Genomic DNA, 27,152 nt, shown 5'->3' with positions numbered 1-27,152 from the left:
TGCAGCATTATTTACAACAGCCGAGAGGTGGAAGCAACTTAAGTGTCCACTGATGGGTAAAGAAAATGTGGCGCAGGGTGCCTGGGTGGCTCAGTAGGTGAAGCGTCTGCCTTCATCTCAGGTCATGATCCTGGGGTCCTGGGACCAAGTCCTGCATTGAGCTCCTTGCTCAGCAGGGAGTCTGCTTCTCCCTCTGCCCCTCCCCCTACTCATGCACATGCTCCCTCTCACACGTGCGTGCAAAAATAAAATCTTTAAAAAATGTGATGTATACATACAATGGAATATTATACAGTCTTAAAAAATAAGGGAACCCTGTCACACACTACACCACGGATGAACCTTGAGGACATTATACCAAATGAAATAAGCCAATCATAAAAAGACAAATACTGCCTGATGCCACTTATATGAGGTCCCTAAAGTGGTCAAATGTGCAGAAACAGAAAGTAGAATGTGGTTAAGGGACTGGGGGGCAGGAGGGAACAGGGAGTTGTTCAAGGGGCACAAAGTTTCAGTTATGAAAGATGAAAACCTGCTCCACAATAGGCACGTGGTTAACGCCGCTTTACTGTACACTTACAAATGGTTAAGGGGCAATATTTTACGTTATATGTTCCTTACAACAGTAAAAATATATACGATAAAAGAAGAAGAAGAAGAGCATCCCACACCTGCTTGTCCGGCCTCTTGCCTGCCTGGTCAAGCCTTGCTGGGGCCTGGGATGAGCCCCTGTCCGCAGGTAGGTGCAAAGCGACAGGACGGTGGGGGGCACCGGAGGCAGGCAGCGCTGCCAAGATTTGCCTCCCCACCCCCACAGCCTGCCTGGCACTCAACAGCTCCATGGTTCTGCCTCTGAACCACTTCACTGTGCACTCCTGGGAAGGGCAGGGGCTGAAGAACTGGGGATGGAGAAGAGGAGGAGAGCAGTTACCACACTGTGTTGACTTCTTCATTTGACTCAGGGATCTGACCTTAATCTTACTTCCAGAGAGACAATGGCCCCATTCTTGCCCGGGCCTGCCTTGAGCTTCCTAAGTGTTCTGAGAAGCTGCAGGAGTCAACAGTACTTCCTTGAAGGCGAGGCTGGAGGCAGGTTCTCCTTGTCTCCGACCTCTGACCTCTGCCAACGCTGCTGTCTCCAGCAAAGCAGTGTCAGCAGTTCTAACAATGCCTAGTGCCACCCCTGTTTCCAGGAGGACCTCAATACGGGCCTGTAAGCGCTCGGGTGTGTTGGTTTTAGAGGACTGACTGCCTCCCCTTGCTGGAGAATATAACCAGCAAACATGTCTAAAGGGTTCCCCTTTGCAAGTACGACTCGAAGCACCTTTATAATATTAACTCATTTAACCCATATACCAGTCCTAAGAACTGAGCACTGTAATCATTCCCATTTTACAAATGGCCAGACTGAGTTCAGTAAGCAGGAAAGCTAAGAGCTGCTCCATGGGGGCAGAGAGCTGTCCCCCGTCTGTTCGTTCCTAAATACGCTTGGAACCTAACTGATGTTCAAACATTCCCCAGAGGGATGCAGATGAGTGAATGAATGCCGTGGACACCCAGTCCCCGAGGTGAAAATGTGCCTTTTGGAGAAGAACCATGGACACAGCATGTTGCTGGTGAATACTTTGGTTCTTACCCTCAGGATTTAGGAACACGAAGGGATGGTAGCCTCAGTGAGGGAGTGCAAAGGCAGTCGAAGAAGAATCACAGCTGTAAAAAACAAAACAAAACAAAAAAAAACCCACACCAGAACCCCTAACTCTTCGGAATAGGTACCCACTGCTATTCAAATGGTGGCAACTTGGATTAGGAGTTTGCCCTGCACTTCTGCTTTTAGTTGACATCAACCCACCATCCGAGTCAAGTTTTCTGTGAGACAGATGATGTCAAGCATCTTGCTCCCTTTCATTCATTCTTCCCCAATCCTCAGGAAATGTATCAAAGCTTTTTTTTCCCCAAACCAGTCCTTTTCTTTAAAAATGTGTTCATGATGCCAATCCTTTGTATGATGCTGTGCTGGGTCCAAGTGAAGGGTGTTTTCCTGACATCCTGGAGGTGAGGCAAGAATCCTCGAAGAAACCAGTGGCTGCCAGTGCAAATTAGCACAAACTCAGTGGCTTACAACAACACAAGTTCATCATCTTACAGTTGTAGAGGTCGTAAGTCCTAAAGTCAAGATGTCAACAGAGCTGCAGTCTTTCTGGATGTGAGGGAGGGGGGAGGGTTTACTTGGGTTTTCCAGCTTCTGAAGGCTGCCTACATTCCTGGGTTCCTGGCCCCTTCTGTGGTCTTCAGAGTCAGCAGTACAGCATCTTCCAATTTCTCTCTCTCCCCTCTGTTTTGTCTCTCATCTCCTCTGCCTCTGAGCTTCCTGCTTCCCTTTAATAAGGACCCTGTGGGGGGAAGGGGGAGGGAACACCTGGCTAGCTCAGTTAGTAGTACATGTGACTCTTGATCTCAGGGTCATGAGTTCAAGCCCCACACTGGGTGTAAAGATTACTAAATCATAATTATAAAATAAAATGTAATTAAGGATCTTTGGGATTGCACTGGGCCCACCAAGATACTCCGAGGTAATCACCCCACCACAAGATCCTCGACTGAATCACATCTGCAAAGTCCCCTTTGCCGTGTAAAGCAACATTCCCAGGTTCTGGAGATTAGGCCAGGAACCCCTGGGAGCATTGCTTATTCTGTCTACCACAATAACCTGTGCCAAACCTTTTCTCAGCTTTTCTCTTTTGAAATCACCAACTCTTTCAAAGATCATGCCGATTTTAACCAATCAACCCACCTTGCTACTCTAACCCAATGGCTACCAACCTTTGCTGGACACCAGAATCACCAGCAGAGCTTTTAGGAGTCCCAGTGCTTAGGTCACACCCCAGACCAATGAAATCACAATGTCTGGGGATGGAGCCAGGCATCTGTATTTGTGTTTTGGTTTTTTTTTTTTTTTTCCTGAAGATCCCCAGGAGATTCTAACATGAAAAACTTGGGCCCCATTGTTTTTGTTTTTGTTTTAAGATTTTATTTATTTATTTATTTGAGAGAGAGAGAGAGAAACAGCATGAGAGGGGAAAGGGTCAGAGGGAGAAGCAGGCTCCCCGCTGAGCCAGGAGCCTGATGTGGGACTCGATCCCAGGACTCCGGGATCATGACCCGAGCCGAAGGCAGTCGCTTAACCAACTGAGCCACCCAGATGCCCGGGGCCCCATTGTTATGAGTGACACACGTCCTTCAAGCCAATCTCACCACATACCCCTTCATTCATGGGGGTGACAAGAACCTGCTACATAATTTGCAGGGCCCAGTGCCAAATGAAGATGAGGGACCCTTATTTAAAAAACCAAGAATTTCGGGGCGCCTGGGTGGCTCAGTTGGTTAAGCGACTGCCTTCGGCTCAGGTCATGATCCTGGAGTCCCAGGATCGAGTCCCACATCGGGCTCCCTGCTCAGCAAGGAGTCTGCTTCTTCCTCTGACCCTCCCCCCTCTCATGCTCTCTATCTCATTCTATCTCTCAAATAAATAAAACCTTTTAAAAAAAAAAAAACCAAGAATTTCAGGACAGCAACAGCAGAAGGGCACACGCCTTGAGGCCCATGGCTCAATATCTTCTTCCTCTCCACACCTGTCCTCATCTCTGATGAGGTCAGAAGCCATCCAGGATCTTGGCTTCCCAGTCCCTTGACCTCCGTCACCCCAACAAGATTTCCCTGCCCCCTTTACATGGTTCATCCACACAACCTCCGAGACCTCCATCTCAAAACATCCCACAGTGACGCCCCAAGACCTGGCTTCCTCCAGAGGTGTCCTGCCTTCGGAGACCTCCCCTTCTATCAACCCTACTGTTTTTCCCTCATGATAAATGAGGGAACATGTCCCTTCCTCTATCCTTTGAGGCCATAGCCCTACACTATAATCCTTTCCTTGCAAACACCCTTCATGCTGTTGTGTGTGCCTGGCAAAACACCAACCCTCAACTTCACCACCATTCCCAGCCTACACTAGCAGCTAGACATGCTGGGGGTTGGGGGGGGCGGGGCAATTGCAGGAAGCTGATCATGCTGTCTTGACATTTATGATCACAGATCACAAATGGGGCCCCAGCTCCACTAGTTAATGCTGCCCAGTTCCCTAATACATTCACCTCCACACTCCACAAGATGGCTATTATTTCCTCAAATCTCCCAGACTGAAACCTCTTGCTAATGACCTCAAACGGCTCATTTTTCAAAGAGAAAATAATGCCTTCAAGAATGACCTAGATAGACCCACACACTCTGCTTTCCTCCTGTTACAAGAAGTGCCTGCTTCCAATGACAAGCCCCCATCTGAGCCCTAGATCCCAACTGCGTCTGCCTCCCACACATTTTGTTCTTGAATTATTCCCTTTCTCTCCATCACCAATTTATACCTCCCTTTGAGAGTATTACCACTGCACAAAAACATGTTTTAATATTTCTCTCCCCGCTTTTAAAACTCTTTAAGAATTCAGGTCTTACACAGTATGTTCTCCAATTACAATGGAATTAAGTTAGAAATCAGTAACAGAAAGATATCTGGAAAACCTCCAAATAGTTGGAAATTTAAAAAAAATACACTTCCTGGGCACCTGGCTGGGTCAGCCAGTAGAGCATGCTACCTTTTTTTCTTTCTTTTTTTTTTTTTTTAAAGATTTACTTATTTGGGAAAGAGAGAAAGAGAGCACACATGAGCAGGAGAGGGGCTAAGGGGCAGAGGAGCAGAGGGAGAAGCAGACTCCCTGCTGAGCGGGGAGTCTGATCTGGGGCTCGATCCCAGGACCCTGAGATCATGACCTGAGCCGAAGGCAGATCCTTAACCCACTGAGCCACCCAGGCGCCCCAAGCATGCAACTTTTAATCTCAGGGACTGTGAGTTTGAGCCCTACGTTGGGTGTGGAGATTATTTAAAAATAAAATATTTTCTTAAAATGTTTTTAAAAATACTTCTAGGGCGCCTGGGTGGCTCAGTTGGTTAAGCGACTGCCTTCGGCTCAGGTCATGATCCTGGAGTCCCGGGATCGAGTCCCGCATCGGGCTCCCTGCTCAGCGGGGAGTCTGCTTCTCCCTCTGATCCTCCCCCCTCTCATGCTCTCTCTCTCTCTCTCTCTCTCAAATAAATAAATAAAATCTTTAAAAAAAAATAAAAATACTTCTAAATACAAGTCAAAGAAGATATCAATAAGCAAATTAGAAAGTATTTTAAACTGATTAAAATTGAAAAGTCAACATATGGATGTTTATGTGATGCCAACAGCAGTACTTAAACGGAAATTAATAGGGGCCCAGGGTGGCTCAGTCGGCTAAGCATCTGATTTTTTTATTTTAGCTCAGGTCATGATCTTAGGATCATGAGATCAAACCCCACATAGGGCTCCTTGCTCAACATGGAGTCTGCTTGAGAGTCTCTCTTTCCCTCCCCCTTTCAAAAATAAATAAATAAAAATAAAGGGAAATTAATAGCCCTCAACACCTGTATAGAAAAGAAGAAAGATCTCAAATTAAGGACCTCAGCATCCATGGTGAGAAACTAGAAAAAGTAAACAAAACCCAAAGTGAGCAAAAGAAAGGAAGTAAAGGTTAGAATAAAAATATAATCAGGAAAAAAAAGAGAAAAATATCAGTAAAAGCAAAAGATGCTTCCTTGAGGGGGAAAAAAAATCCAGAAAATTGACAAACCTTTCCCCAGGCAAAACAGGAGAAAAAATATGACCAACATCAGGAATAAAGGACGTGGCATCACTATCAATATTAAAAGGACTAATCAGAGCATATGATTAACAACTTCACATCAAAAGAATCAACAACTTAGATGAAATAAACAAATTTTTTGAAAAACACGAATTAATCTCAGAAAGAAATAGAAATCCTGAATAGCCCTGCATATTTAAAATAAAGTTCCAAATAATTTTTAGAGGGGAAAAAACTGCAGGTTGAGCCACAGGAGGGGACCACACAGCAAGAGCCCACCTTCCTGACCTCCCTTATTGATTTGATGGAGAAGGATGGAGTCAATGTGACAAGACACAAGCAGCGTAGCCAGCTCTGCTTGGGAAAAGCTGAGTCACAATGAGGTCGCAGCTGTCCATAAATCTAAGTGTCACTAATCAAACACCTTCAGATTACACTAAAGCCGGGGGGGGGGGAGGGGCAGTTCTAATTGCCTGTGCAGACCTCGACACACCTGGGGATTCATTTTCATTTTCATTTGAACTTCCTGGGTGCACAGGTTTCACTGGGAGGAAAAAAAAATATATCGATATCCATCCTCCTTGGACAAACCTAAAATGCAGACATTTAGCACCCACATGAGTTATGTAAGGATTAATAAAAACATTCCAGTAAGAGGCTTGGCACACAAGAGCTTCGTTAACACTCCCTCCCACTTGGGGGCGCACTGGGAATCACACACAGAGAAGAACCCTGCCCACACCTGTGAATCTACACATAGGACCTTTTCTCTCATTGCCTTTCTTGAGTTTAAGCAAAAAGGGGGAATCTATGTCCTGAGAAGCAGTTACCGTGTCTAAATACTTTCATCGCATTTGAGGAAAAGGCAAACATTTTCATTTTGCAGCGGATGGTGGGCGCACGCCCAAGAAAATTACTCAGCCCTTGTTTTTCTCCTTTAGGGGTTTTCCTAAAATAGTTTCTTTCAATCCAACTGCAATGCATCTCTAGACCCCATCGACCCATCACCATCCGCTTTGGCTTTGGGAAAACTACAACCACTCCACCCCGCAGACCACCACTTGACTCGGGGGCGGGATCCAGAGCGCGCAGCGCCGGGGGAAGGGGCGGGCCCGGGAGTGAGCCGTTACGAAACCTTGGGGAACAGACGGCCACTCCTCGCAGGGGAGGGACCGAGGGCTGGGGCCTCGTCCTCTTGAAGTCGCAGCACTGGATCGCAGAACTCAGTTCTCTGTGGCTTCTCTGTGTCTACGCCTCTGCAGCGCGCTCCCCGGTGGCCCACAGCCGGGTCCGCTCTCCACGCGCCAAGTGCCTCCCCCGACCATGTCGTCCTGCAGCCGCGTGGCGCTGGTGACCGGGGCCAACAAGGGCATCGGCTTCGCCATCGCGCGCGACCTGTGCCGGCAGTTCTCCGGGGACGTGGTGCTCACGGCGCGGGACGAGGCGCGGGGCCGCGCGGCCGTGCAGCAGCTCCAGGCCGAGGGCCTGAGTCCCCGCTTCCACCTGCTGGACATCGACGACCTGCAGAGCATCCGCGTCCTGCGCGACTTCCTGCGCAAGGAGTACGGGGGCCTCAACGTGTTGGTCAACAACGCGGGCATCGCCTTCAAGCGTAGGTCGGGGGTGGGTCCCTGGGCGCGCCAAGGGTTCGGGGCAGAAAGCCGCAGGCATCCGCCGCTCGTCCACTCGAGTGATCGCGGAGCGCAGCGCCGGCTCCTCGGGACGCGCTCAGCACTGGCCTCGCGCGGTGGATTCTCGCTTTCCACGGAGTCGCCAGAGCGGTTCGCTCAGCGCAGGGCGGGCGGGACGCAGCCTAGGGCCTTCCCGGAGCCGTCAGCCGCTGCGGTTTGCCAGAAAATCGGCCTCCGGGGAGGGGGACCACGCCCCGCCAAGCTCATCAGCTTTCTGTCTAATGCAAAAAACATTTTCTCTGCGAAGGGTCTCCGACCTCACTTTGGGCTTTCGCTTTCCTTGAAAGGGTGCATTCATAGATGCCCAGAGGCATCTGCTCGGGACAGGAAATGAATCGCTGAGACGCGATCAGCGCGCACTTTGCACATTAGTGGACTTGAGATTTCGTTTAATGGAGAGCTTTGATAGGCTCAGGCAGAAAGGAAGCGAGCCTTGTTCCCTCCCCCCGGGAATTTGTTGTTTGTCATCAAACATACATTTAACTGTGATTTGAAGCAGCATCTTTGGAGGGGAGAAAAAGTCAAGGAGATTAATTTCTCTGTTGCTCTATTTAGAAATTGAGCTACCTTGTGTCGGGGGTAGAAAGAATAATCAAGCCAGCCTCATTTACCAACCTAATGGGGAAGAGAAACCCAAGAGGCAGAACAGAGTAAAAACTAGTGTGAGGCCCTGATCGATTCCCGCCCCGGCCTTGCCCCCTCACCGTCGCTGTGCATCCGCACCTCCAAATCAGCCTGCGGGCTTTCTGGCAGCGCAGGCGGGAAGCGGCCGGCACCCGCTGGAGCACTCCTCAGCGTCTGATTGACGACTGACGAATAGGTACTCCGCTTCCTGGAACACAAGTCGACTGGAAGCCCCCGCCCCCTCAACAGTGTGGGAGGTGGACCAGCTGCACCTGTAGCTAAGGCCTCATGCCACACCTGCTGAATCAGAATTTGCGTTTTAACAGAATCCCCAGCTGCGTCCCAAACCCGTTCAGGATTGAGGAGCAGCCGTGAAAGCCGGGATTTCTCAGTGGGGCCAGACCAGTAGCTGCAGCGTCCACCTGGGAACGCGTTAGAAATGCAAATTCTGGAGCCTCACCCCAGCCCTTCTCAGTCCCAAACTCTGGGGGCGGAGCCCAGAACGCTGTGTTTTAACAGGCCCTGCAGGTGATTCAGATACACGCTTGAAGTTTTGAGAACCACCGACCTATGGGGTTTAAAAATCGTTTTAAAGTTAGCTTGTTTTTCCTTTGATTAGAGGTAAGATGCGCTTTGTCATATAATTTCAGGGGGAAATGCGTGACTTTGTTTCCTTCTCTTTTCGGAAGGTGATGATCCAACGCCCTTTGACATTCAAGCTGAGATAACACTAAAGACAAACTTTTTTGGCACAAGAAATGTCTGCATCGAGTTACTGCCAATAATAAAACCTCATGGTAAGTCCAGCCATGTGGATTGTCAGGTTGCATCCCTCAGCAGGAAGTGGGCCATGGGGCTGTCCCTCAGGAGTGACCTAGGGATGCCATTTCCCCGGGGGGGGGGGGGACAGAAAACTGCACTATTTTCTCACAAGAGCTGGCTCCTCACCTGCACATCTTAGCTTTAAAAGATATGTATGGTACATGGCAATGCCCTTCAGTCCCATGTCATGAACTCAACCCTAGAATGATAAGGTGTTACAAGTCCCCAAAGTCCTCTTGCCTCTGAGCAATCTCAGTGGGTCCTTCTCAGCTCCCCAGGGTAGTGGGGCCACACCCAGCTCATTTGGGGGCCTGAGGGAAGGATCTGTTTTAGCATTTTTATAACTTTCCCCACGTTCCTGTCTTCAAGCTGATGCAGAACCTCCCAAAGAAATTTTTCTTTATTAGGGAGTATCTTACCTGCACTCCCAAGTATTCAATAAATAACTTTTATTACTTTTTCCACAAATACTGGAGGGCCTACCATAACCCAGGTGTTGGGGACACAGTGGTAAGCACAGTGGACAGGGACAATCCCTGACCACAGACCATTGAGTCTAATGGAGAAGACTGTCATTGATGAAGAATCATACAACTGTGCTGGGAAGGAGGGAGGCAGAAAAGACTCTTTTCCCCCAGAAAGGCAGCTTTGATTCTTAGGAAGAATAACTCTGTGGTTCTTATTAGAAATGTGCTTTTCTCAGACATTTATCATATGATCTCACTGATATGTGGAATTTAAGAAACAAGGCAGAGGATCATAAGGGAAGAGAGGAAAAAATGAAACAAGATGAAACCAGAGAGGGAGACAAACTGTAAGAGACTCTTAATCATAGGAAACAAACTGAGGGTTGCTGGAGTGGAGGGGGGTGGGAGGGATGGGGTGGCTGGGTGATGGACACTGGGGAGGGTATGTGTTGTAATGAGCACTGAGTATTATATGACTGATGAATCACAAACCTGTATGCCTGAAACAAATAATACATTAAAAAGCTTCCAAATCTCAACCAGTCAAACTAGAAGGAGCAGTATCTAGAATTGCTTTCCTTTTCCTGTTATGCATGCATTTTTAATTAAAATAACTACATAATAAAAATGTGCTTTTCTCAAGTTAACATTTTGAATGAAGATGATCTCTAGTGCAAACATTTAAAATCTAAAAAGATGCATGGTGAGAGTTGCACCCGGACTCCTGCCCCCCCCCCCCCCCCCCCCGCTTGCTCAGTTCCTGTCCCCAGCCCCTACAGGCAATTCCCTTTATCCTTTCCTCGTGGGATTAGCTCACAGAAAGAGGCAGAGTTGCAGGTACTGGCTGAAGAAAGCCTTGGGTCCGGGTGCATGGATTTGGTGAGTGCCCAGGGCCAAGGGGATGGAGATTTGTTTTGTTCTGTTCTAACTAGGCTCCATGCCCCGCATGGAACCCAACAGGGGGCTTGAACTCACCATCCTGAGATTAAGACCTGAGCTGAGGTCAAGAGTTGGACACTTAACCGACTGAGCCACCCAGGCGTGCCCTCAGGATGGAGTTTTTTAATCCAAATCTAAATGCATATTTCTTTTGCTCCCTTTTTTACACAAAGGGAACATTAGTTTGCCACTTTGCTTTCTTCACTTACTATATCTGGGACTCTTTCTAGATTAGGACAGAAAGCTTTCTTACTTTTTACAGCTGCATAGTCTTTTATTGCAAGGGTGCCTTTTACCAAGTATCCGGAAGTCCTCTCTCTGTGGGCTTTAGAAGCCTAGAATTTGAAAGCTGCAAGGTATTAAAGAAACCTTACATTCCTAGGTCTTCATTTTACAGAGAAGGAAACTGAGACCCAAAGATGTGAACACAGACAGGTAGTAATAGAGCTGGCAACAGTGTTCAGGTTTCCTGACTTAACCCCTCAATCAAATCAGGATAATTCATTCCAGTGAAGGGAAGGATCATAACGCCAAATGATTAAAAACCAAGCCGTTTTGAAAGATAAAAGGTGGCTTTGGGGAGGGTGGGGCTCCGGCAACAACCCAGAGCAGGTGAATCACTGGCTTTAACCAGTTCTCTGTAACAGTAATTCCCAAAGTGAGAATCTGGTTTACAACACACAGAATATTTGTGATTTTTTGGTAAAACTCATATTTACTTGGAGGGTAAAAAGCTGAGGATTATTGCCTCTTGATTTGTAGGGAATCACTTTCTCCCCAAACAAAATGAGTTAATATTCATATTAACAATAATTCACAGCTACTAAAGAGACCTTTTTGTCTATAAAAAAATATGCAGGCCCGAAACTATAAGACAATTTGAAGTACTGATGGAAATCCCCAAACTAGTAAATGTGTGAATTTATGCAGTTCATCCAACATCAAAAACCACCATATTTGGGGCCACATTTTATTTAGTGTTAAAATTATCTCTTTATAGAAAGTTATCCCTCTTGCTTATTCATTTAAGATTGAGTGAATAGGTTAATCAAATGTTTGCCCACTAGGCGGAGCTACTTGCACACTATTTCTAAGAATGGGGTAGGGCTTGTTTCTGGATCCTGGGTCCCCCAGGACCTCAGCAAAGGGAGGTGTGGGTGGTGTGGGTGCAGCCCTTCTCAGGGATGATTGGACCCATCCGGCTGTTGAGAAGGTCACCCCTTGGCCTTTCTCCCAGAGGTGTCCCCTGAGATCAAAGAGGACACCTCTTACTCTTAGAAGTTTTTAATTTCCACCAAAGGCACAGAGTCACTCCTGTATTGTTTTTCTTTCCTCCGTTCCCTTTTGAATTTAATTCCTCCTAACAGCCAAGTGATTAAGAACAAAGCCATTTAGAAAGTAATGAAGAACACAATGTCATCAAAGTAGTTGTAGTCTGGCCAAACTATTGAAGTGAATCTAATTATAAGATAATCATACCTGGGATGTCTGGGTGGCTCAGTTGGTTAAGCCTCTGCCTCCGGCTCAGGTCATGATCCCAGGGTCCTGGAATCGAGTCCCACGTCGGGCTCCCTGCCCAGCAGGGAGCCTGCTTCTCCCTCTGCCTGCCACTCCCCCTGCTTGTGCATGCTCTCTCTCTCTGAGAAATAAATAAAATCTTTTTTAAAAATCATGCTAATCCAAGTTGGGACAAATACTACAAAATAATGGCCTAGAGTCTTCAAAAAGATCATTGTTAACTATTCTAGATTAAAATAGACTAAAGAGAGGGGCGCCTGGGTGGCTCAGTCAGTTAAGCATCTGTCTCTTGGTCTCGGCTCAGGTCCTGATCTCAGGGTCATGGGATCAAGCCCCACATCGGACTCGCTGCTCAGCATGGAGTTTGCTTGGGATTCTCTCCCTTTCCCTCTGCCCCTCGCCCCGCCCCCTTCTCTAAAAATAAATAAATAAATCTTTAAAAAAATATATATATATATACAGGGATGCCTGGGTGGCTCAGTTGGTTGAGTGTCTGCCTTCAGCTCAGGTCATGATCCCTGGGTTCCAGAATTGAGTCCAGCATTGGGCTCCCTGCTCAGCGGGGAGCCTGCTTCTCCCTCTGCCTGCTGCTCCCCCGCTTGTGCTCTCTCTCAGACAAATAAATAATATCTTTAAAAACATAGACTAAAGAGACAAGACCACTAAATGTAATCCATGATCCCTCATGGGAGCCTGGATGAAAACAGACCTATAAAGGAAGATTATTGAGATAATTGGAGTCCTCTGAATGTGAACTGTACTTTAGGTAATAGTTTTGTACCATGATAAAGGGCTTGAGTGTGAGCACTCTTGTGGTTATATAAAGTAATACCCTTGTTATCATATATATACTAACATGTTTAGGGCAAAGTTTTATATTTGTCTGCAATTAAGAGAAAGAGAAAGCAAATGTGGCAAAATGTTAATAATTGAGGAACTTAGGTGAAAGGTATATGGGTGTTGATTGAACTATTCTTGCAAACTTCTCTATAGGTTTCAATTTCTCACAGTTAAGATTTTGAGAAAGAAAGAAATATGTATTACAAGAGAGAGAGAAAATTACTGAAGAGTCTTAAGTACCTGGAGATAAGTGAGGTGCTTGTGTTCAAGACAAAGTGAGGGCATCCGTGTGGGGTTGGTCGACAAAGATATCTAGTAGAATGTGCAACACCCTCCCCACCCCCACCCCCAACTCCCGCCCCATCTCCATGGTGAATGAATGCCACTCAAAAAATGCAATAAAATCCAATTATCCCGGTGCACCTGGGTCGCTCTGTTGGTTAAGTGTCCGACTCTTGATCTCAGCTCAGGTCTTGGTCTTGATCTCAGGGTCGTGAGTTCAATCAAGCCCCATGTTGGGCTCCATGCTCCATAAGTAGGCATGGAGCCTACTTAAAAAACAAAACAAAACAAAAAAACGATTATCCTATTGGATGCACGGGAAGTGGATTCAGGATAATACGTAAGAAAAGAACCCCCCAATATGGTGGTTTTTGATGTTGGATGAACTGTATAAATTCACACATTTACTGGTTTGGGGATTTCCATCAATACTTCAAATTGTCTTATAGTTTTGGGCCTGCATATTTTTTTATAGACAAAACTGTCTCTTTAGTAGCTGTGAATTATTGTTAATATGACTAACTCATTAATTACATTATACTTACTTTTTAGCTATGGGCTAAAAAAATGATGAAAATCAAAACTGGGTGAAGAATCAACCCACTCCATGTGTGAAAGTAGCCATCATTAAGGATAGACACGGCATTGCTTGACCCTGATTTTTGGTACTCAGAGATAAAGAGGTGGTTGCCCGTGGCCCTAGGAAATTGTGCAAGCCAAGAAAGAGATTTAATCCTCAGGGTGAGGGTGCTGTCTCTAGGAGAGTAAGTTCACAGGCACCTGGAGTGTTCATGGGTGCAGGGGGATGCTTTTATAAAAGCACCTGGTGATTCCACTCCAGACCTACCTCCTGCTCACATAATGAATAATCACTGCTTTTAGCCCCTGTTGCTGATGGGAATGCATCATTCCCTTTCGGGGAAGAGAGCACAATATAATGTTAAAACCTACTGGTGCCTTCTAGAGTCATTTTTTAAAAATCAGCGGTTAAGCCTGCAGTATGAATCAAATTGCATGTTGGGTAGAGTCAACCAACCATTGTTTATTTGTGACATGCTTCCGTGTTTTTACTATTCTGTTTCAGGCAGGGTGGTGAATATCAGTAGTTTAGAGGGTTCAAAGGCTCTTGAAAATTGCAGTGCAGATCTACAGAAGAAGTTCCGATGTGAGATGCTTATGGAGGAGGACCTGGTGGACCTCATGAAGAAGTTTGTGGAGGATACAAACAATGAAGTGCATGAGAAGGAAGGCTGGCCCAACTCAGCTTATGGGGTGTCCAAGCTGGGGGTCACGGTCTTATCAAGAATCTTGGCCCGGCGTCTGGATGAGAAGAGAAAAGCTGACAGGATTCTGCTGAACGCATGCTGCCCAGGGTGGGTGAAGACGGACATGGGTGGGGCTCATGGTCCCAGGACTGTGGAGGAGGGAGCCGAGACCCCTGTCTACTTGGCCCTGCTGCCTCCAGATGCTACCGAGCCTCATGGCCAGCTAGTCCATGACAAAGTCGTCCAAAACTGGTGAATGTCTGCTTTGGTGCTTAATGCTTAATAAATGTGGAATGAATGAATGAATTCTGGTGCTGTAGTCTGCTTCTGTTTCTGTCCTTGGGGAATGTTGATTACAATCTCCCTGGGAGAAAGTGTCTTGTTCTAGAATCAGGCTGAGCGATTTTGCTATGTCCAAACTCTAGCCTGAAAGGGCGAAGAACCTGGTCCAATGGTTCTACAGTGTCAGGGCATCAGGACTACCTGGAGCGTATGTTAAAACATTGCCCAGAGTTGGGGCCCCATCATGTGCATTTCTGACAAGTTCCCAGGTGCTGCTGGTGCTGGGACAGCAGTTTAAGAACCACTGGTCTAGCAAGAGTTCTCAGGCTACGGAGCAGTTTCCAGCCATATTCCAGCCATCCCTTGCTGATTCTAGGTTGTTAACTCTGTAAGGACATGATTTATCCTGTTTCCATAGTTCTGCAATCCTACTTTGTGTCACATTCTGTTTCATTACATTTGAGCACATTTTCATTGGTTCTTATGGCTTGAAAGACTCAGGGAAAATGTCCTTTTTTTCAACGGGGTATGATTTCTTCCACACTGTGGTTTTCACTTGGGTTTTGCGATCTGTGTTCCCAGAAGGTTTGCAAAGTTGCCATGCCCCTTCTTTCAAATTGTTCCTGCATGGGCAACTTTGTCCAGACCATCTCTTTGCTCTGACACATGCAGATACCTTCTCCCAGACCTATTCCTGCTCCCCTCGGAGCTACAGCCCAAGGTGACCCTTCAGATGCCTCCTTGAGCCCCTTTTGTAACCTCTGACAATAAGCAATGGGATTGGTTTTATAATCGGCCTCCTGGGTTCTGGTTATACCCTGTAGAAAAAGGACTTGGAAACTAAAGAATCTTATGAAAGAGAAGTACACTTGTGAAGAACGTTTGCTAGGGAGTCGACCTCAGAAGGAATGGCTAGCCAAACAACAGAAATACAACAGGTGCACAATGGACAAAGGAATGAAAATTTACCAAGTTTACGATGGGCTGTTCATCATGAGATACAGCAATGTTGTCACTTGATTATGACCACAAAGGTCACATTGTATCACCTAACGATGGCATTGCAGAAATAAGGGATAAGACCATTTTCCTTTTGGGATGCCTGGGTGGCTCAGTCGTTAAGCGTCTGCCTTCGGCTCAGGTCATGATCCCAGGGTCCTGGGATCTCTGCTGAGCAGAGAGCCTGCTTCTCCCTCTCCCACTCCCCCTGCTTGTGTTCCCTCTCTTTCTGTGTCTCTTTCTGTCAAATAAATGAAATCTTTAAAAAAAAAAAAAGACCATTTCCTTTTGAGAAGCAGTAGAATATGGAAATGCTCAAGGTTTCATTTATTTGGGGGAACTAGGACTATGCAGGTAACCGTATTATTTGTATATCACAGCATGCAAAGTGCTTCTGGACTCTCCAACTTAATGATGGCAGCATGGCAAAGTGTCATTTAGCTCTGACAACCCATACCTCACTTCTTCATCCACTTTGGGTAGAGGGACGTCTGAATCCCACCCAAACTGCATCTCATTTCCTTTAGCCATCTCTACATTGCCTAATCAAATCCAGCTTGCTCTTGTATTTGTCTAGGACCATAGCTCCCAAGACATCTTAATGACTTCTTGTCTGGCTCTAAAAACATTTTAATGGTTTTCAATATGTTTCCTCGATATCTTTCGTACTCTGGTCTCCAACTGCAGCCAGCCTCCAGAACCCTGCCAATGATGAGCAGTAGCACCAGGACTGCAGAGTACTTTCAGGTTCTGCCTAATGGAGTCACAGACAGGAAATGCACAAGTAAACAGACCAGTTCCTTTTATTTCTTCTCCCTTTTTTGTCTCTAGCCAAGCATCATGTTGACATTTTTGGATCAGTGTGTACCTGCTTAGAAGACTGTTAATTGTAAACTGCTGATCAGAACAGCATGTCTCATGTTTATGGAAAGGTCATAGGGGACCCTTATGGGATGGTCTGCCCAACACCCTCCACCCACTGCTTCTTCCCATGTTTGCAGCTGCCACAGCCACAAGGTGACTTTGTCCTGCTAGCCTCTGTTGATTGTTCCAGCTGTAGGCCTGTCTTCTAAGGAGGAGGACTAGCTAGACTGGATCAGGGAAAGCTCAGAGCTATTACTGTGGGTGGCCCCGCCCCGCCCCACATGGTCTATGGAGCAGAGGGAACCAAGTATAGCCAGAAAAAGAAGCAACCAATTCTCAAGGGACACACTTACAGAGTGGCCCCAAGAGAAACTGTCCCAACTCCCATCGTGGCATCCCTTACCTGGCCTCAGACTATTCCTGAGATCCCAGATTCGAAGAGCTGCTCCAAGATACCCCTGAATCCTTAAATGTTCCTATTCCTTAAGCTAGTTTGAATTATGTTATTGCTTGCAACTGAAAGGAATCTAACTAATACATGTGAATGTTTCACAGTGTGCTGTAGTGAAAAAAATAATTAGGTTTAAATCAGAAGGAAAAAAAAATCATGAATTGAGAACCATGGCATACTCGGCCATATGCCATGCTTAATATTTTCCCTATGTTGTTTTATGTATTTCTTACAGCTGTCCTTTGAGATAGGTATTAATATCATTTTTTAAATAAAGAAAAAGGCTTGGAGAAGTTGATTAACTTGTCCAAGATCCCACAGCTAAGAGCCAAGAGCCAAGAGCCAGGATCGTATCCAGGTGAAAAACCAGGATTGCAATTTCTTGGTTTTTCTCGGTGCCTAGTGCTTGGCATGCCCAGCTTCACTATTACAAGTCTAGAGACCAGGGCAACTCCCTTGGTGTAAAAATTAGGGGAGATGATACATCGAATCTAAGTGATTTGTAAGCCATCTGGTTATTAGATCCCCCATTTAGCCTCTGTATGAACTTTTCCATAAAATAGGTAAATGAAACATGGTTTAAATGGGGCATATTTTAAGTGGATTATCCCATTCTGTGTGTTTTGAGACACCAAATGGAGCCAGTGATCCTGTCCGAACCAGCTTCTCCGTGATACACTTTTCTAGGCTGACACGTGTGTTAAACCCACATACAGTATCAGCTTTAGGCCTGGCCTTTGGGCTTCTCCTTCACCTAGTGAACTTCAGTAAAGAGTATCACAGACCAAGATCCTGAACAGTGATGTAGTGTGATAATGACGGGTGATAATGATGATCCTGACACAGGTTTACTTGTTACTACAAATCAACCACAAAGTGGGCACAGCATCATATATAGAACTATACAGGACTTTGTCCAGATGGGGTGGTGGAGAATCTAGTTTACAGAAAAGACAGGGTGAGAGGATCACCAGGATTTGCATATGGAAATTCAGAATGTGTTTACCTGGCCAATCCCTCTAACAGGTGGGCCAGCCTGAGCCAGAGAATGTAGTCACATCTTATTTATAACCCCTTCTTTATTATCGGAAGGGGCAAGGATTAAAGTTCTGGTTCAAATTAAATCTGAAATGCTCTGATTAGCATATTATTATGTGAGTAACAGGCTCTATTTATATGTCTTAAACAGATAAACACAGCTTAGTAGACTTTTAAGTGTGACAACTTGACCCACGGAAACATTTCGTTTAGGAATAAACTTTCAAATCTTAATGCTGTCAATCCTGATTATAAATGTAGTGGTTCTTTTAAGGGTTTATGATACTTGAATCTGTCAAAATTAATTTAAATTAACTTTCCACACACCTGGAGTTTTTTGGAGATTGGTGACAAATACAAGGCATGTATTTTATTTTAATGTATTAGGACAAAGTTATACATGGTGGTTTTGACATGAATAGACTGGTTCTCCCTTTCAGTGGGGAGTATAAGCAGTTCTTTCATTATTAGTTAAATGCAGTGTGGAATGTGGCTAGGATTTGAGGAGCCTAAAACAAAACCAAAAAAACCCCACCTCACCTCTTTGGCAACTGTTTTTATAAAAATGGAGTTTCTCATATCTTCATCAGGAAATTAGTTTCATGAAATTATTTTTTTCCCACTAAATGCTTCATCCTTTAGCTTTCCTCTGCTTCTACTTTAAGACCACTCCTAAAATTGACCATTAGAGGATTTACATCTGGTGCACTTGGTATATGCCAAATGCAGATGGAATCAGAATCAGAAGCCTGGGAAGGGGGTCCAGCGTCCCAAACGATGAAAATATTCTTGGTGATTTGGGGGCCCGCGATAGATCCCCTTGGGAATCTGATACGAACTATATACCCTTTTCCAGAAGCATATACACAAAATGTTCTGTACAATTTCAAAGTGTTCGTGGACTTCCCACTCCCACCTCCTAACTCTTTCAGGGGGGCCTAGCTTTTAGGAGCCCCAGATTAGATCTGAAAATTCCTTAAGGGACTGTCAAGGGTTAAATAGCCAGAGGCCTGTGCAGAAATTACTACCTCAATCAACAGGTGCCGCAGCTTTGGTTGGCTGGGAGCCCCAGCTGGTGCAATCAGGATGCACAGGTGAACTCTGCCTGACTCCACTCCTTCAAGGTGCGTGTGCCCCTGCAGCTGTCAGGCCAGGTTGGGTGGGTCTGAGCTGTGCAGGTCCGGAGGCTCCTGAGGACGACAGGAAGGGGTTAGAGTTTATCTGGAAATATTAATGCTCTTTAGAATTGACTGAGGTCTCCTTCTGAGCCAGAACCCACATAATGAAACTCATTCCACGAATTAATTCCCTCGCCTCTGACGCCAAGGTCAAGAAAGATGCGGCCTCTGGGGGCGGGGGCGCCTTAATCAGGTCCCCGGGGCTTCCTGCGGCCCCAGGGTGTATGGAAGGATTCATTTCACCTCCTCCCCGAGGGTTTGGGTGTGGTCCCAGCGGAAAGGATGGGGTGAGCCATGTGCCATCGGCCCCACTTTTCTTGGGCCCCACGGTTCTCGTCCGTAACTCCAAAGCCCCTCCTGGAGCACGGTGATAAACTGACCGCTGTCCCCTTCCGTTTGGGTGTGCCGGGGAAGCCCCAGCTGAAACTCGGAGCCACCCCGCCCACCTATGCAGGCCTTCCTCCGAGCAGCTCCGCTGCTAGGGCGGCACTTAGTCGCGGCCGCTGAGAGCTACGCCCAACCGCCCGGAAGCTGTGGCGGACTAGGGATTAGAGCCCCACGCCCCAGAGCCGACGCCCAGGACCCGCCCCCCGCGCGCTGCGGTACCACCTCCTGATCCCGTCCCCCGGGTCAAAGGCCCGCCTCCGGGTTCTGCAACCGCACTGTGGGCTCTCGCTTGGTCCCGCCCCGGCTCGCCGAGGGCCCGCCCCCTGCTCCGCCCCGCGCGCTGAGGGCCCGCCCTGACCCCGCCCCCCTTGACAAGGGCCCTCCTCACTGTCCCGCCCCGCCCCGCCGGCTGGGGCCGCGGCCGCTCGGGCTCGGGCGCGGCGCTTCCTCCACGGTCTCGGCTCCCGGCTGAGCTGCAGCGGCCGCTCGCTCTACCTGCCACAGCCCGGCCAGTTCCTCCGCGCCGCTGGTGGGCGCGCCCGTCGACAAGGGACGCTGCTGCTGCCGGTAAGCCGGCCCCACGCCCTCGGCCGCTGGGCGAAGCCCGGGCAGCCGTGGTGTCTCCTCCCGCGGGCCCGGGAGCGACGAGGCGGCGCGGGCGTCCTCCCCAGGGTGCTCAGGGTTCGAGCAGCGCTGTGGGGGCGGTCCCGGGGCGAGGGGGACTCCCCGACCGCGGCCCGGGCCCGCGGCGTGCACTGCTGCAGTGCGGGGACCGCCCCGGAGAGGCCGCGCGTGGGCGTGGGCCCCGGCCCGGGACCCCGAGGGGCAGCCCGGGGTCCCTCAGGCTCCCCGGCCCCCCGCGGCAAAGGAAGGGAGGCCAAGCCCTCGCCGGCCCCGCGCGGCCTCCCGTCGGGCAGGTGGAGGTCAGGAGGGTCACCGCCCGCCCTCCCTTCACCTCGGCCGGCGGACTACGGAAAGCCGCGCCTTTGTTTGCCGTGCGGTCCTGGTCCCGGCGGAGGGCTAAGGACAGAAACCTTCGTAAAATGAGGGCTTTTATGTTAAGGGAAGACCTTAGAGTCTCCCAGACTGTCCCCTGGAAAAGGGATGGGAGCCGCAGTGCGCGCGCTGTCCCCGCCCGGTCCGGGAGTCTTGCAGGATCGCCGCCAGCTGCCGGGTGGATGGACCTTTAGCAACTCGTAGGGCGACTGCTGTTATCCGCAGGTGTTTCCCTAACCTGGGACAGTCGCTCTGCATTTGGAGAAACCTTTGTAGGATTTTTTGGTAAGGCGATGGAGGCCTTCCCCTCCCCCCCAGCCTGCTCCCGTTAGTCTTAAAATTTTTTCCGCTGCAATTTAATTACCACTCTGAAAGACCAAATTCAAAATAATGTGCCCCAGAGTTGATTAAACCAATGGCAGAAGAGTGTTTCTGTGCTGTCGACAAAGAGTCATTATCTAATGTTCTTGCTCGTGAGAGGGTGGCTATTTGTGATTTTTCACTCTTTTCATCTAATTCACATGTTCCTTCATGTAAACATCTTTACAGTTGACTTCCTTCTGATCTGGCAGTTGATTTTTCGCCTAAACTTGTTTTTCTAAGAAATGTAGAATGGATAAGATGAGAAATTTCTTACATATTTAGCTTTAAGGCAGATACATCTGGTCAGATATACTTGTTTATATGATTACTTCTTTGTGTTTCTAATCGTTAGTAGGCTGTGGAACTCTTATCAGTTTTACAGAGCTGAGTCTCTCACAGGAAAGGTATTCAGGATAGGTTGCAAGATCATTGTCAGAAGAGCTATTTAGGGGCTGAACTGTTAATTTACCTGTAGCATAATGTAGTAAATAAAGGCTCTGTGCCATTGTGCTAACCTGAGCTGGATTCCTAACTCTGCCAGTTGGTTGTTGAGGGCTCTGGGTAATTTTCTGGGGGCCTGATTCCCAATATACTCCTCTTGAGCAGCCTCAAGATAATACCCATGTCATAGGATTCTTGTGTGTTGCATAAGATAAATGCATGCATAATGATGGATTTACCAAGCCCACCCAGACTTGCCTAGTAGCATAGTATTGAATGCCCCATATTTTGAAATAAAGGAGCTTGTTTGAATGACTATTTCTAAACTTCTCATCTGTGCTTTTAGTTACACAGAATAGTACTTTCTTCGTGTAGCCAACCATAACATTGAACTGCTCCAGTTACCTGCTCTACGTGGTCAACACCTGCCTTTGCCATGAGCAGTGGTGCCTTTTTGCCACCCCAGCTCCTAATTACAAACTATCGCAGATGAAGGCTCTCCCTTGTTTTTTGTTTTTTTAAGATTTATTTATTTATTTGAGAGAGAGAGCAGCAGAGGGAGAGGGAGACCCGCTGAGCTAGGAGTCCCATGTGGGGCTCCATCCCAGGCCCCGGGGATCATGACCTGAGCCGAAGCAGACGCTCCATGGACTGAGCCACCCCAGTACCCCAAGGCTCTCTTCCTACTAACTAGCCACCCACATTTTGACTCTGAGCTCTCCTCTGCTGGTACTTGGGCTTCTTCTGTCTTTTCCTTGTGCCAGTGTTAACTCAGGACACCTTCTGTCACTGTGTGTGCCACCTTAAATGGAAATTATGTGTTTAGGTGTTTCCTCTTGTATTGTTATGAACTATGAAAGTGGAACCCTGTTTTTTTCCCCATGTTTCTTTGTCCAGTGCTTAGACACAATATGGTGAAGACCATGCATGGAGTTTTGCAGTGGTTGAGATTTTACATTTCAAACCTGTAAATTTCCTTAAAAAAAAAAGCTATGGACTATTTGGATGTACTAACGTCTTACTTGGGAAAATAAACAACCATTTCTCCTTGCCATCCTTTAATATTTTTTAAAAAGTGTGAAGGCGGGCTCCTGGGTGGCTCAGTTGGTTAAGCAGCTGCCTTCGGCTCAGGTCATGATCCTGGAGTCTCGGGATTGAGTCCCACATCGGGGCTCCCTGCTCAGCAGGGAGCCTGCTTCTCCCTCTGACCCTCTTCCTTCTCGTGCTCTCTGGCTCTCATTGTCTCTCTCTCAAATAAATAAATAAAATCTTTAAAAAAAAAAGTGTGAAGGCAAAGGGCATCTGGGTGGCTCATTTGGTTAAGCGACCAACTCTTAATTTTGGCTCAGCTGATGATCTCAGGGTCCTGGGATGGAGCTGCACATTGGGGTCTGCGCTCAGTGCAGAGTTGGCTTGAGGATTCTCTCCTCCCTCTGTCCCTCTCCCTGCTTGCAGGCTCTCTCTGTCTCTCTCTAAAAATAAATAAATCTTTAAAAAAAAAGTGTAAAGGCTAGTATTTCGGAAAAGGAGGCCTTCCCAAGAATCAGTGAGCAATCTTATTGTGTATGTTCATATACAAAGTACAGTATATTTTTGCAGAGAGCCACAGCATGTGCAAAGGGTCTGTGATAGGCAGAGTCAGCTTTAGGATAAGCAGAGTGCCTTGAAGAGAGAGGCCCTTGTAGGCCATGGGGTGGGGAAGTTTGGATTATTATAAACTTAATGGGAAGAGTTTAAACATGGTGGGGATGTGCTGTAATTTATGTTTTAAGAGGATTCTTGGACTGCTGTGTGAAAACCATTGGAGAGGGGTGAGAGTGAAGGAGAACCATGAGGAAGTGTCTGCAGGCTTATAGGGGAAAGGTGGCTTGCGCAGTGGTGTGGCAGAGATGGAGAGCAATCGAGTCCACAGGTGTTCTGGAAGGACAAGAAGCAGGACTTGGGTGAGTAAGAGAAGGAAGAGCGGGGCGCCTGGCTGGCTCAGTCGTTAAGGGACTGCCTTCGGCTCAGGTCATGGTCCCAGGGTCCTGGGATCGAGCCCCGCATCGGGCTCCCTGCTCCGCAGGAAGCCTGCTTCTCCCTCTCCCACTCCCCCTGCTTGTGTTCCCTCTCTAGCTCTCTCTCTCTCTGTCAAATAAATAAATAAAATCTTAAAAAAAAAAAAAAAAAAGGAAGAGTCCAGGGGGATGTCAAAGGTCCCATGAATGGTGGGGCCACTTCCTGAAGAAAGGAAGACTGGAGAAGGAGCACTGAGCAGGTAGAATCAAGAGTATAGGGATTTTTTAAGAACAGCTTTACTGAGGTGCAGTTTTTTTTAAAAAGATCTTATTTATTCATTAGGGAGAGGGAGAGAGCATAAGCCGGAGTGGGGGGAGGGTCAGGGGGAGAGGAGAAGCAGACTCCCCACTGAGCAGGGAGCCCAACATGGGGCTCCATCCCGGGACCCTGAGATCATGACTCCAGCTGAAGGTAGACGCTTAACCGACCGAGGCCCCAGACACCCCCTCAAGGTGTAATTTATGGACCATAAGTCTATACATTGATTTCAGTGTACAAGTCAGTGATTTTTAGTAAATTTACAGAGTTGTGCAGCCATCGCCGTAATTCAATTTTAGCACGTTTCCATTACCCCAGGAAGATTCCTGTGCCCATTTGCAGTTCCTCCTTGTTGCTACTCCCTTCCCTAGGCGACCACTAATCCACTTACCATCTCTACAGATTCACGGGTTCTGGACATGTAATATGAATGGAATCATACGATATGTGGCCTTTTGTGTGGCTTCTTCCGCTATGTTATTTCTCAGGTTCACCCTTACTGTCATATATATCAGTACTTTGTTCATTGTATGGCTAGACCATATTTTGTTGTTGGATGTTTGGGATGCACTAAGTTTGAGACACCTATGCCACATCTGGGCAGATGAGTCAAGTAGGTATTTGCGTGAATCTGGACCTCAGAGGGGAAGGTTTGGGCAGGCATTATAAATCCATGGGTCATTAGCATGAAGATGGTATTTGTAAGTTGTAGGAATGGGGAGATGGCCAAGGATAGAAAGAGAACAAAACTTGGTGCCAGGAAATGGCAATATCTGGCAGTAGGATAGAGGAGGATTAGCTGGCAGAGGAGAAGGAACAGTGGAGAGGTGGAAACTGGCACAGGGCTGGTGGGGCCAGAGGAGGGTATGGGCTGAAAGGAGGCTGTTTTGGGAAGGAGGGAATGGTCTGCTGCACAGTACTGCTGAGAGGTAAAAAGTCCGCTGATGTTGGAAACTTAGAAGTTGTGGTGGTCTTGGGAATATCGGAATGGGCGCAGAATGACCAGAAAGTGAAGTAGCAGATACCATGGGATTCTCAGAAATTCACCAATAAATGAAAGACTCAGGTTTAAAGAACATGTTGTACCTACAGTTCAGTTTCTTTCCACTGTGATATTTGCCATTTTGCCTGAGGACACACAACTTGGTTAGCTAACTACAGCATTCTGTGTGTTTAACGATATCCCATTGCTCTATATTTTACTGTCTTTTCAGACTGTGTAGTAGTGAAATACTGTCCTCGTATATCAGGATTGTGTTTGGTTGTGAGTAGCAGAAAACTTGATTGAACGGTGGCTTAGATCAGCTCTTCTGTGCAGAAAACATCGAGTCCGGGGTTGACGTGGTGCCTTCTTAAAGTCATCTCTGGCTTCAGCTGCTGTGTCTCTCTACTTACCCACAAAAGTCGTACACCCAGGATGGCTTTTGCCTCTTGCTTGCCACACATGGCTTCACCTCCAACATCAAACCTTTGTTCCAGGCAGAAAGAGGGGCAGGAGTAAAGGCAAGAGGCCCAGGCCAGAGGAGTCTACCTCCTTTCAAACTGCTTTCCTGGAGGCCCCACCACCAGCTTCTACTGACCCCTCATTGCCTAGAGCTGTGCGTGGCTACCCCATAGAGCTGTTAGCACTACCCTGAACAAAATTTGGGTTCCCTTAGTATGGAAAAGGGGACAAGGAATTTTAGGGTAGGTGCCTGCCACGCTTTAAGTAGATCTTCATCAGATGAAGACTAAAGAAGGAGGGCAAATCAGAACGCTAAGGCGTCCCTTTTGAGAAAATGCCAAAGGATGGAACTTGATGCCAGATCAAGGGAACCACTGAACATTTCCATATCTTGTGGAAAATCTCTCAGAGTTGTAATTTGTTTGAATAAACTGATAGATTGACCTACAGATTTTTTTTGTTAATGAAAGAATAAAAACAAAACTTGACATAAGCATGCACTCGTATTGCGTCCATTGTCACGTATAAATGTTGGATATTTTCATGTAGTCAGATGAGTGCAGCATTCCGTGTTGTTCTTCGTTTCCTTTTGTCACCTTGGAGATAAAAAGAGAAAATGGTTGCTGTTGGAACCAGGATGAGACCGTATTGGTCTCAGGCTTTATAATAGCTGCAGTGGTTCATACATAATGAATGCATCTAGCCACAGGAAAAAAATAAAAGAATCCGTCAAAGAACATACAAGGTCAAGAAGAATAAAATGGTGATTGCTTGGGCCCTGGCATCACCACCCCATGTCCAGGCTCTACGCATGGAGGCGTGAAGCTGTCAGGGCAGCGGCTGGTTGGGGGGATTGGTGGGTGATTGGAGCTTAGTAGTTAAACAGGCACCTGGTGGATTTCTGGCAACACTGATTTCAGACAGTGTACTCTTACATCCTTATTTTTTAAACTTTTTTTTTCCCTATCAGTTTTTCTTCTAGAATATTTCCAATCCTCTAACATAGTCTAGTTGTAAAGGATTGGATGACTAAAGAGGTTGCTCTGGTTAATAGCATTGACCTGCTTTTCCTTAGCTTTTATAAATGTCCTACAGTAGGAAGGGCTGCCTGCATTCAGAATTACCAGCGGGCAATAATATTTAGTGAGCGGCTTTGTAAGTTTCACTGCTAGAATTAATTTTGTCAGTTAAGAGGAATCCTGGCATTTTTGCTTCTTTTCTGCTCTGCATTTGTCTCCCTCAGAATCCAAGAGGACCGGAACTGTTTGCCTTTTATCTACCACAGTGCCTGGCCCAGGAGCCTTGCTAAATATTTCAGTTGCGTTGCTGAGTGCATTAGTGCACGGTTGTGTCTGTGGACACATGTCCACTGCAGCTCTGGACCGAGAATGCTCTGTGTCCTTGAGTAGCTCCCTCATTTCTTTCTTGATTCACTTTCAGATACTTTCTCCACTGTGAGAATGTAAGATGGATCCAGAAGAGCAGGAACTCTTGAATGATTACAGATACAGAACTTACTCTTCGGTGATAGAAAAGGCCTTAAGAAATTTCGAGTCCTCAAGTGAATGGGCGGATCTCATATCTTCACTGGGCAAGCTCAACAAGGTATGTGGAGTGTAGAGTATTTAGATTGCATGGAGGCGGGGACACAGCTGTCTTTTTATTGTTTCAAGGAATTCTCTTTATTATTATATGACATGCTGATTATAACAATTAGAAAATGCTGATAAGAAAATCTACCCATAATTCTGTAATTCTAGTTACCTGCTGTTAACCTGGTCAGTATACTTACTTCCAGCTTTTTTTTTTTTCCTTCTGGGCATAGAATTATACCGTGGATATAGTCGATGGAATAGCTGAACAGTCTTTTTCTCAACTATATTTACATCTAAATAAGATAAACTTTAAAACTGACCAATCAGTTATTCAAAGATAAATTATCTTTTTTTTTTAACATTTTATTTATTTGAGAGAGAGAGAAAGGGGGGGAGGTGCAGAGGCAGAGGGAGAGAATCTCATTTAGACTCCCCGCTGAGCATGGAGCCCAACGCAGGGCTGGATCCCAGGACCCCAAGATGATGACCTGAGCCGAAACCAAGAATCAGAGGTTCAACCTACTACACCACCCAGGCGCCCCAAAGATGAATTATCTTTCATGTGCTACTTAGGATTTTTATGGCTTTTTCTTCTTTGGTCCATTTTTTGGCCATTTGACTGCTAATGGGTA

General features: G+C 46.9%; 2 protein-coding genes and 1 long non-coding RNA gene across 6 annotated transcripts in view; 2 read left to right on the top strand and 1 right to left on the bottom strand.

The window, feature by feature from the left end:
* The first annotated feature begins 6,859 nt into the window (after positions 1-6,859).
* Positions 6,860-14,472, top strand: CBR3 (carbonyl reductase 3). The gene is made up of 3 exons (XM_028116683.2): positions 6,860-7,330; positions 8,723-8,830; positions 13,986-14,472. The coding sequence occupies exons 1-3, from the start codon at positions 7,042-7,044 to the stop codon at positions 14,420-14,422; spliced, it is 834 nt and encodes a 277-aa protein (XP_027972484.2). The 5' UTR covers positions 6,860-7,041; the 3' UTR covers positions 14,423-14,472.
* Positions 11,182-19,493, bottom strand: LOC114219190 (uncharacterized). Of its 2 annotated transcripts, none has more exons than XR_015768340.1 (4): positions 19,425-19,493; positions 18,829-18,990; positions 13,043-13,167; positions 11,182-11,900 (listed from the first exon to the last, which is right to left on the bottom strand). It is a non-coding gene; the product is annotated as an uncharacterized LOC114219190 (long non-coding RNA). The 2 variants fall into 2 exon arrangements; XR_003611336.2 differs by lacking the exon at positions 19,425-19,493 and adding an exon at positions 19,222-19,359.
* Positions 19,494-19,783: 290 nt separating this feature from the next.
* DOP1B (DOP1 leucine zipper like protein B) overlaps positions 19,784-27,152 on the top strand; it is a 112,896-nt gene continuing 105,527 nt past the window's right edge. For 2 of the 3 annotated variants that reach the window (XM_028113968.2, XM_028113961.2), the window contains exons 1-2: positions 19,788-19,932; positions 26,366-26,530. In XM_028113968.2, coding sequence (XP_027969769.2) covers positions 26,393-26,530 — 138 coding nt within the window. In that variant the 5' untranslated portion in view covers positions 19,788-19,932; positions 26,366-26,392. Of the gene's footprint in view, positions 19,933-26,365; positions 26,531-27,152 lie in introns of all 3 variants that reach the window. The other variant, XR_003610916.2, reaches the window with a different exon arrangement.

Source organism: Eumetopias jubatus, unplaced genomic scaffold (assembly GCF_037043125.1).
Source record: "Eumetopias jubatus isolate StellerSeaLion01/CBP00866 unplaced genomic scaffold, mEumJub1_p1.0 scaffold_1, whole genome shotgun sequence".
Taxonomy (NCBI): Eukaryota; Metazoa; Chordata; class Mammalia; order Carnivora; family Otariidae; genus Eumetopias; species Eumetopias jubatus.
Note: the sequence above shows the minus strand (reverse complement) of the source record. Positions and strands in the feature narration are given on the sequence as shown.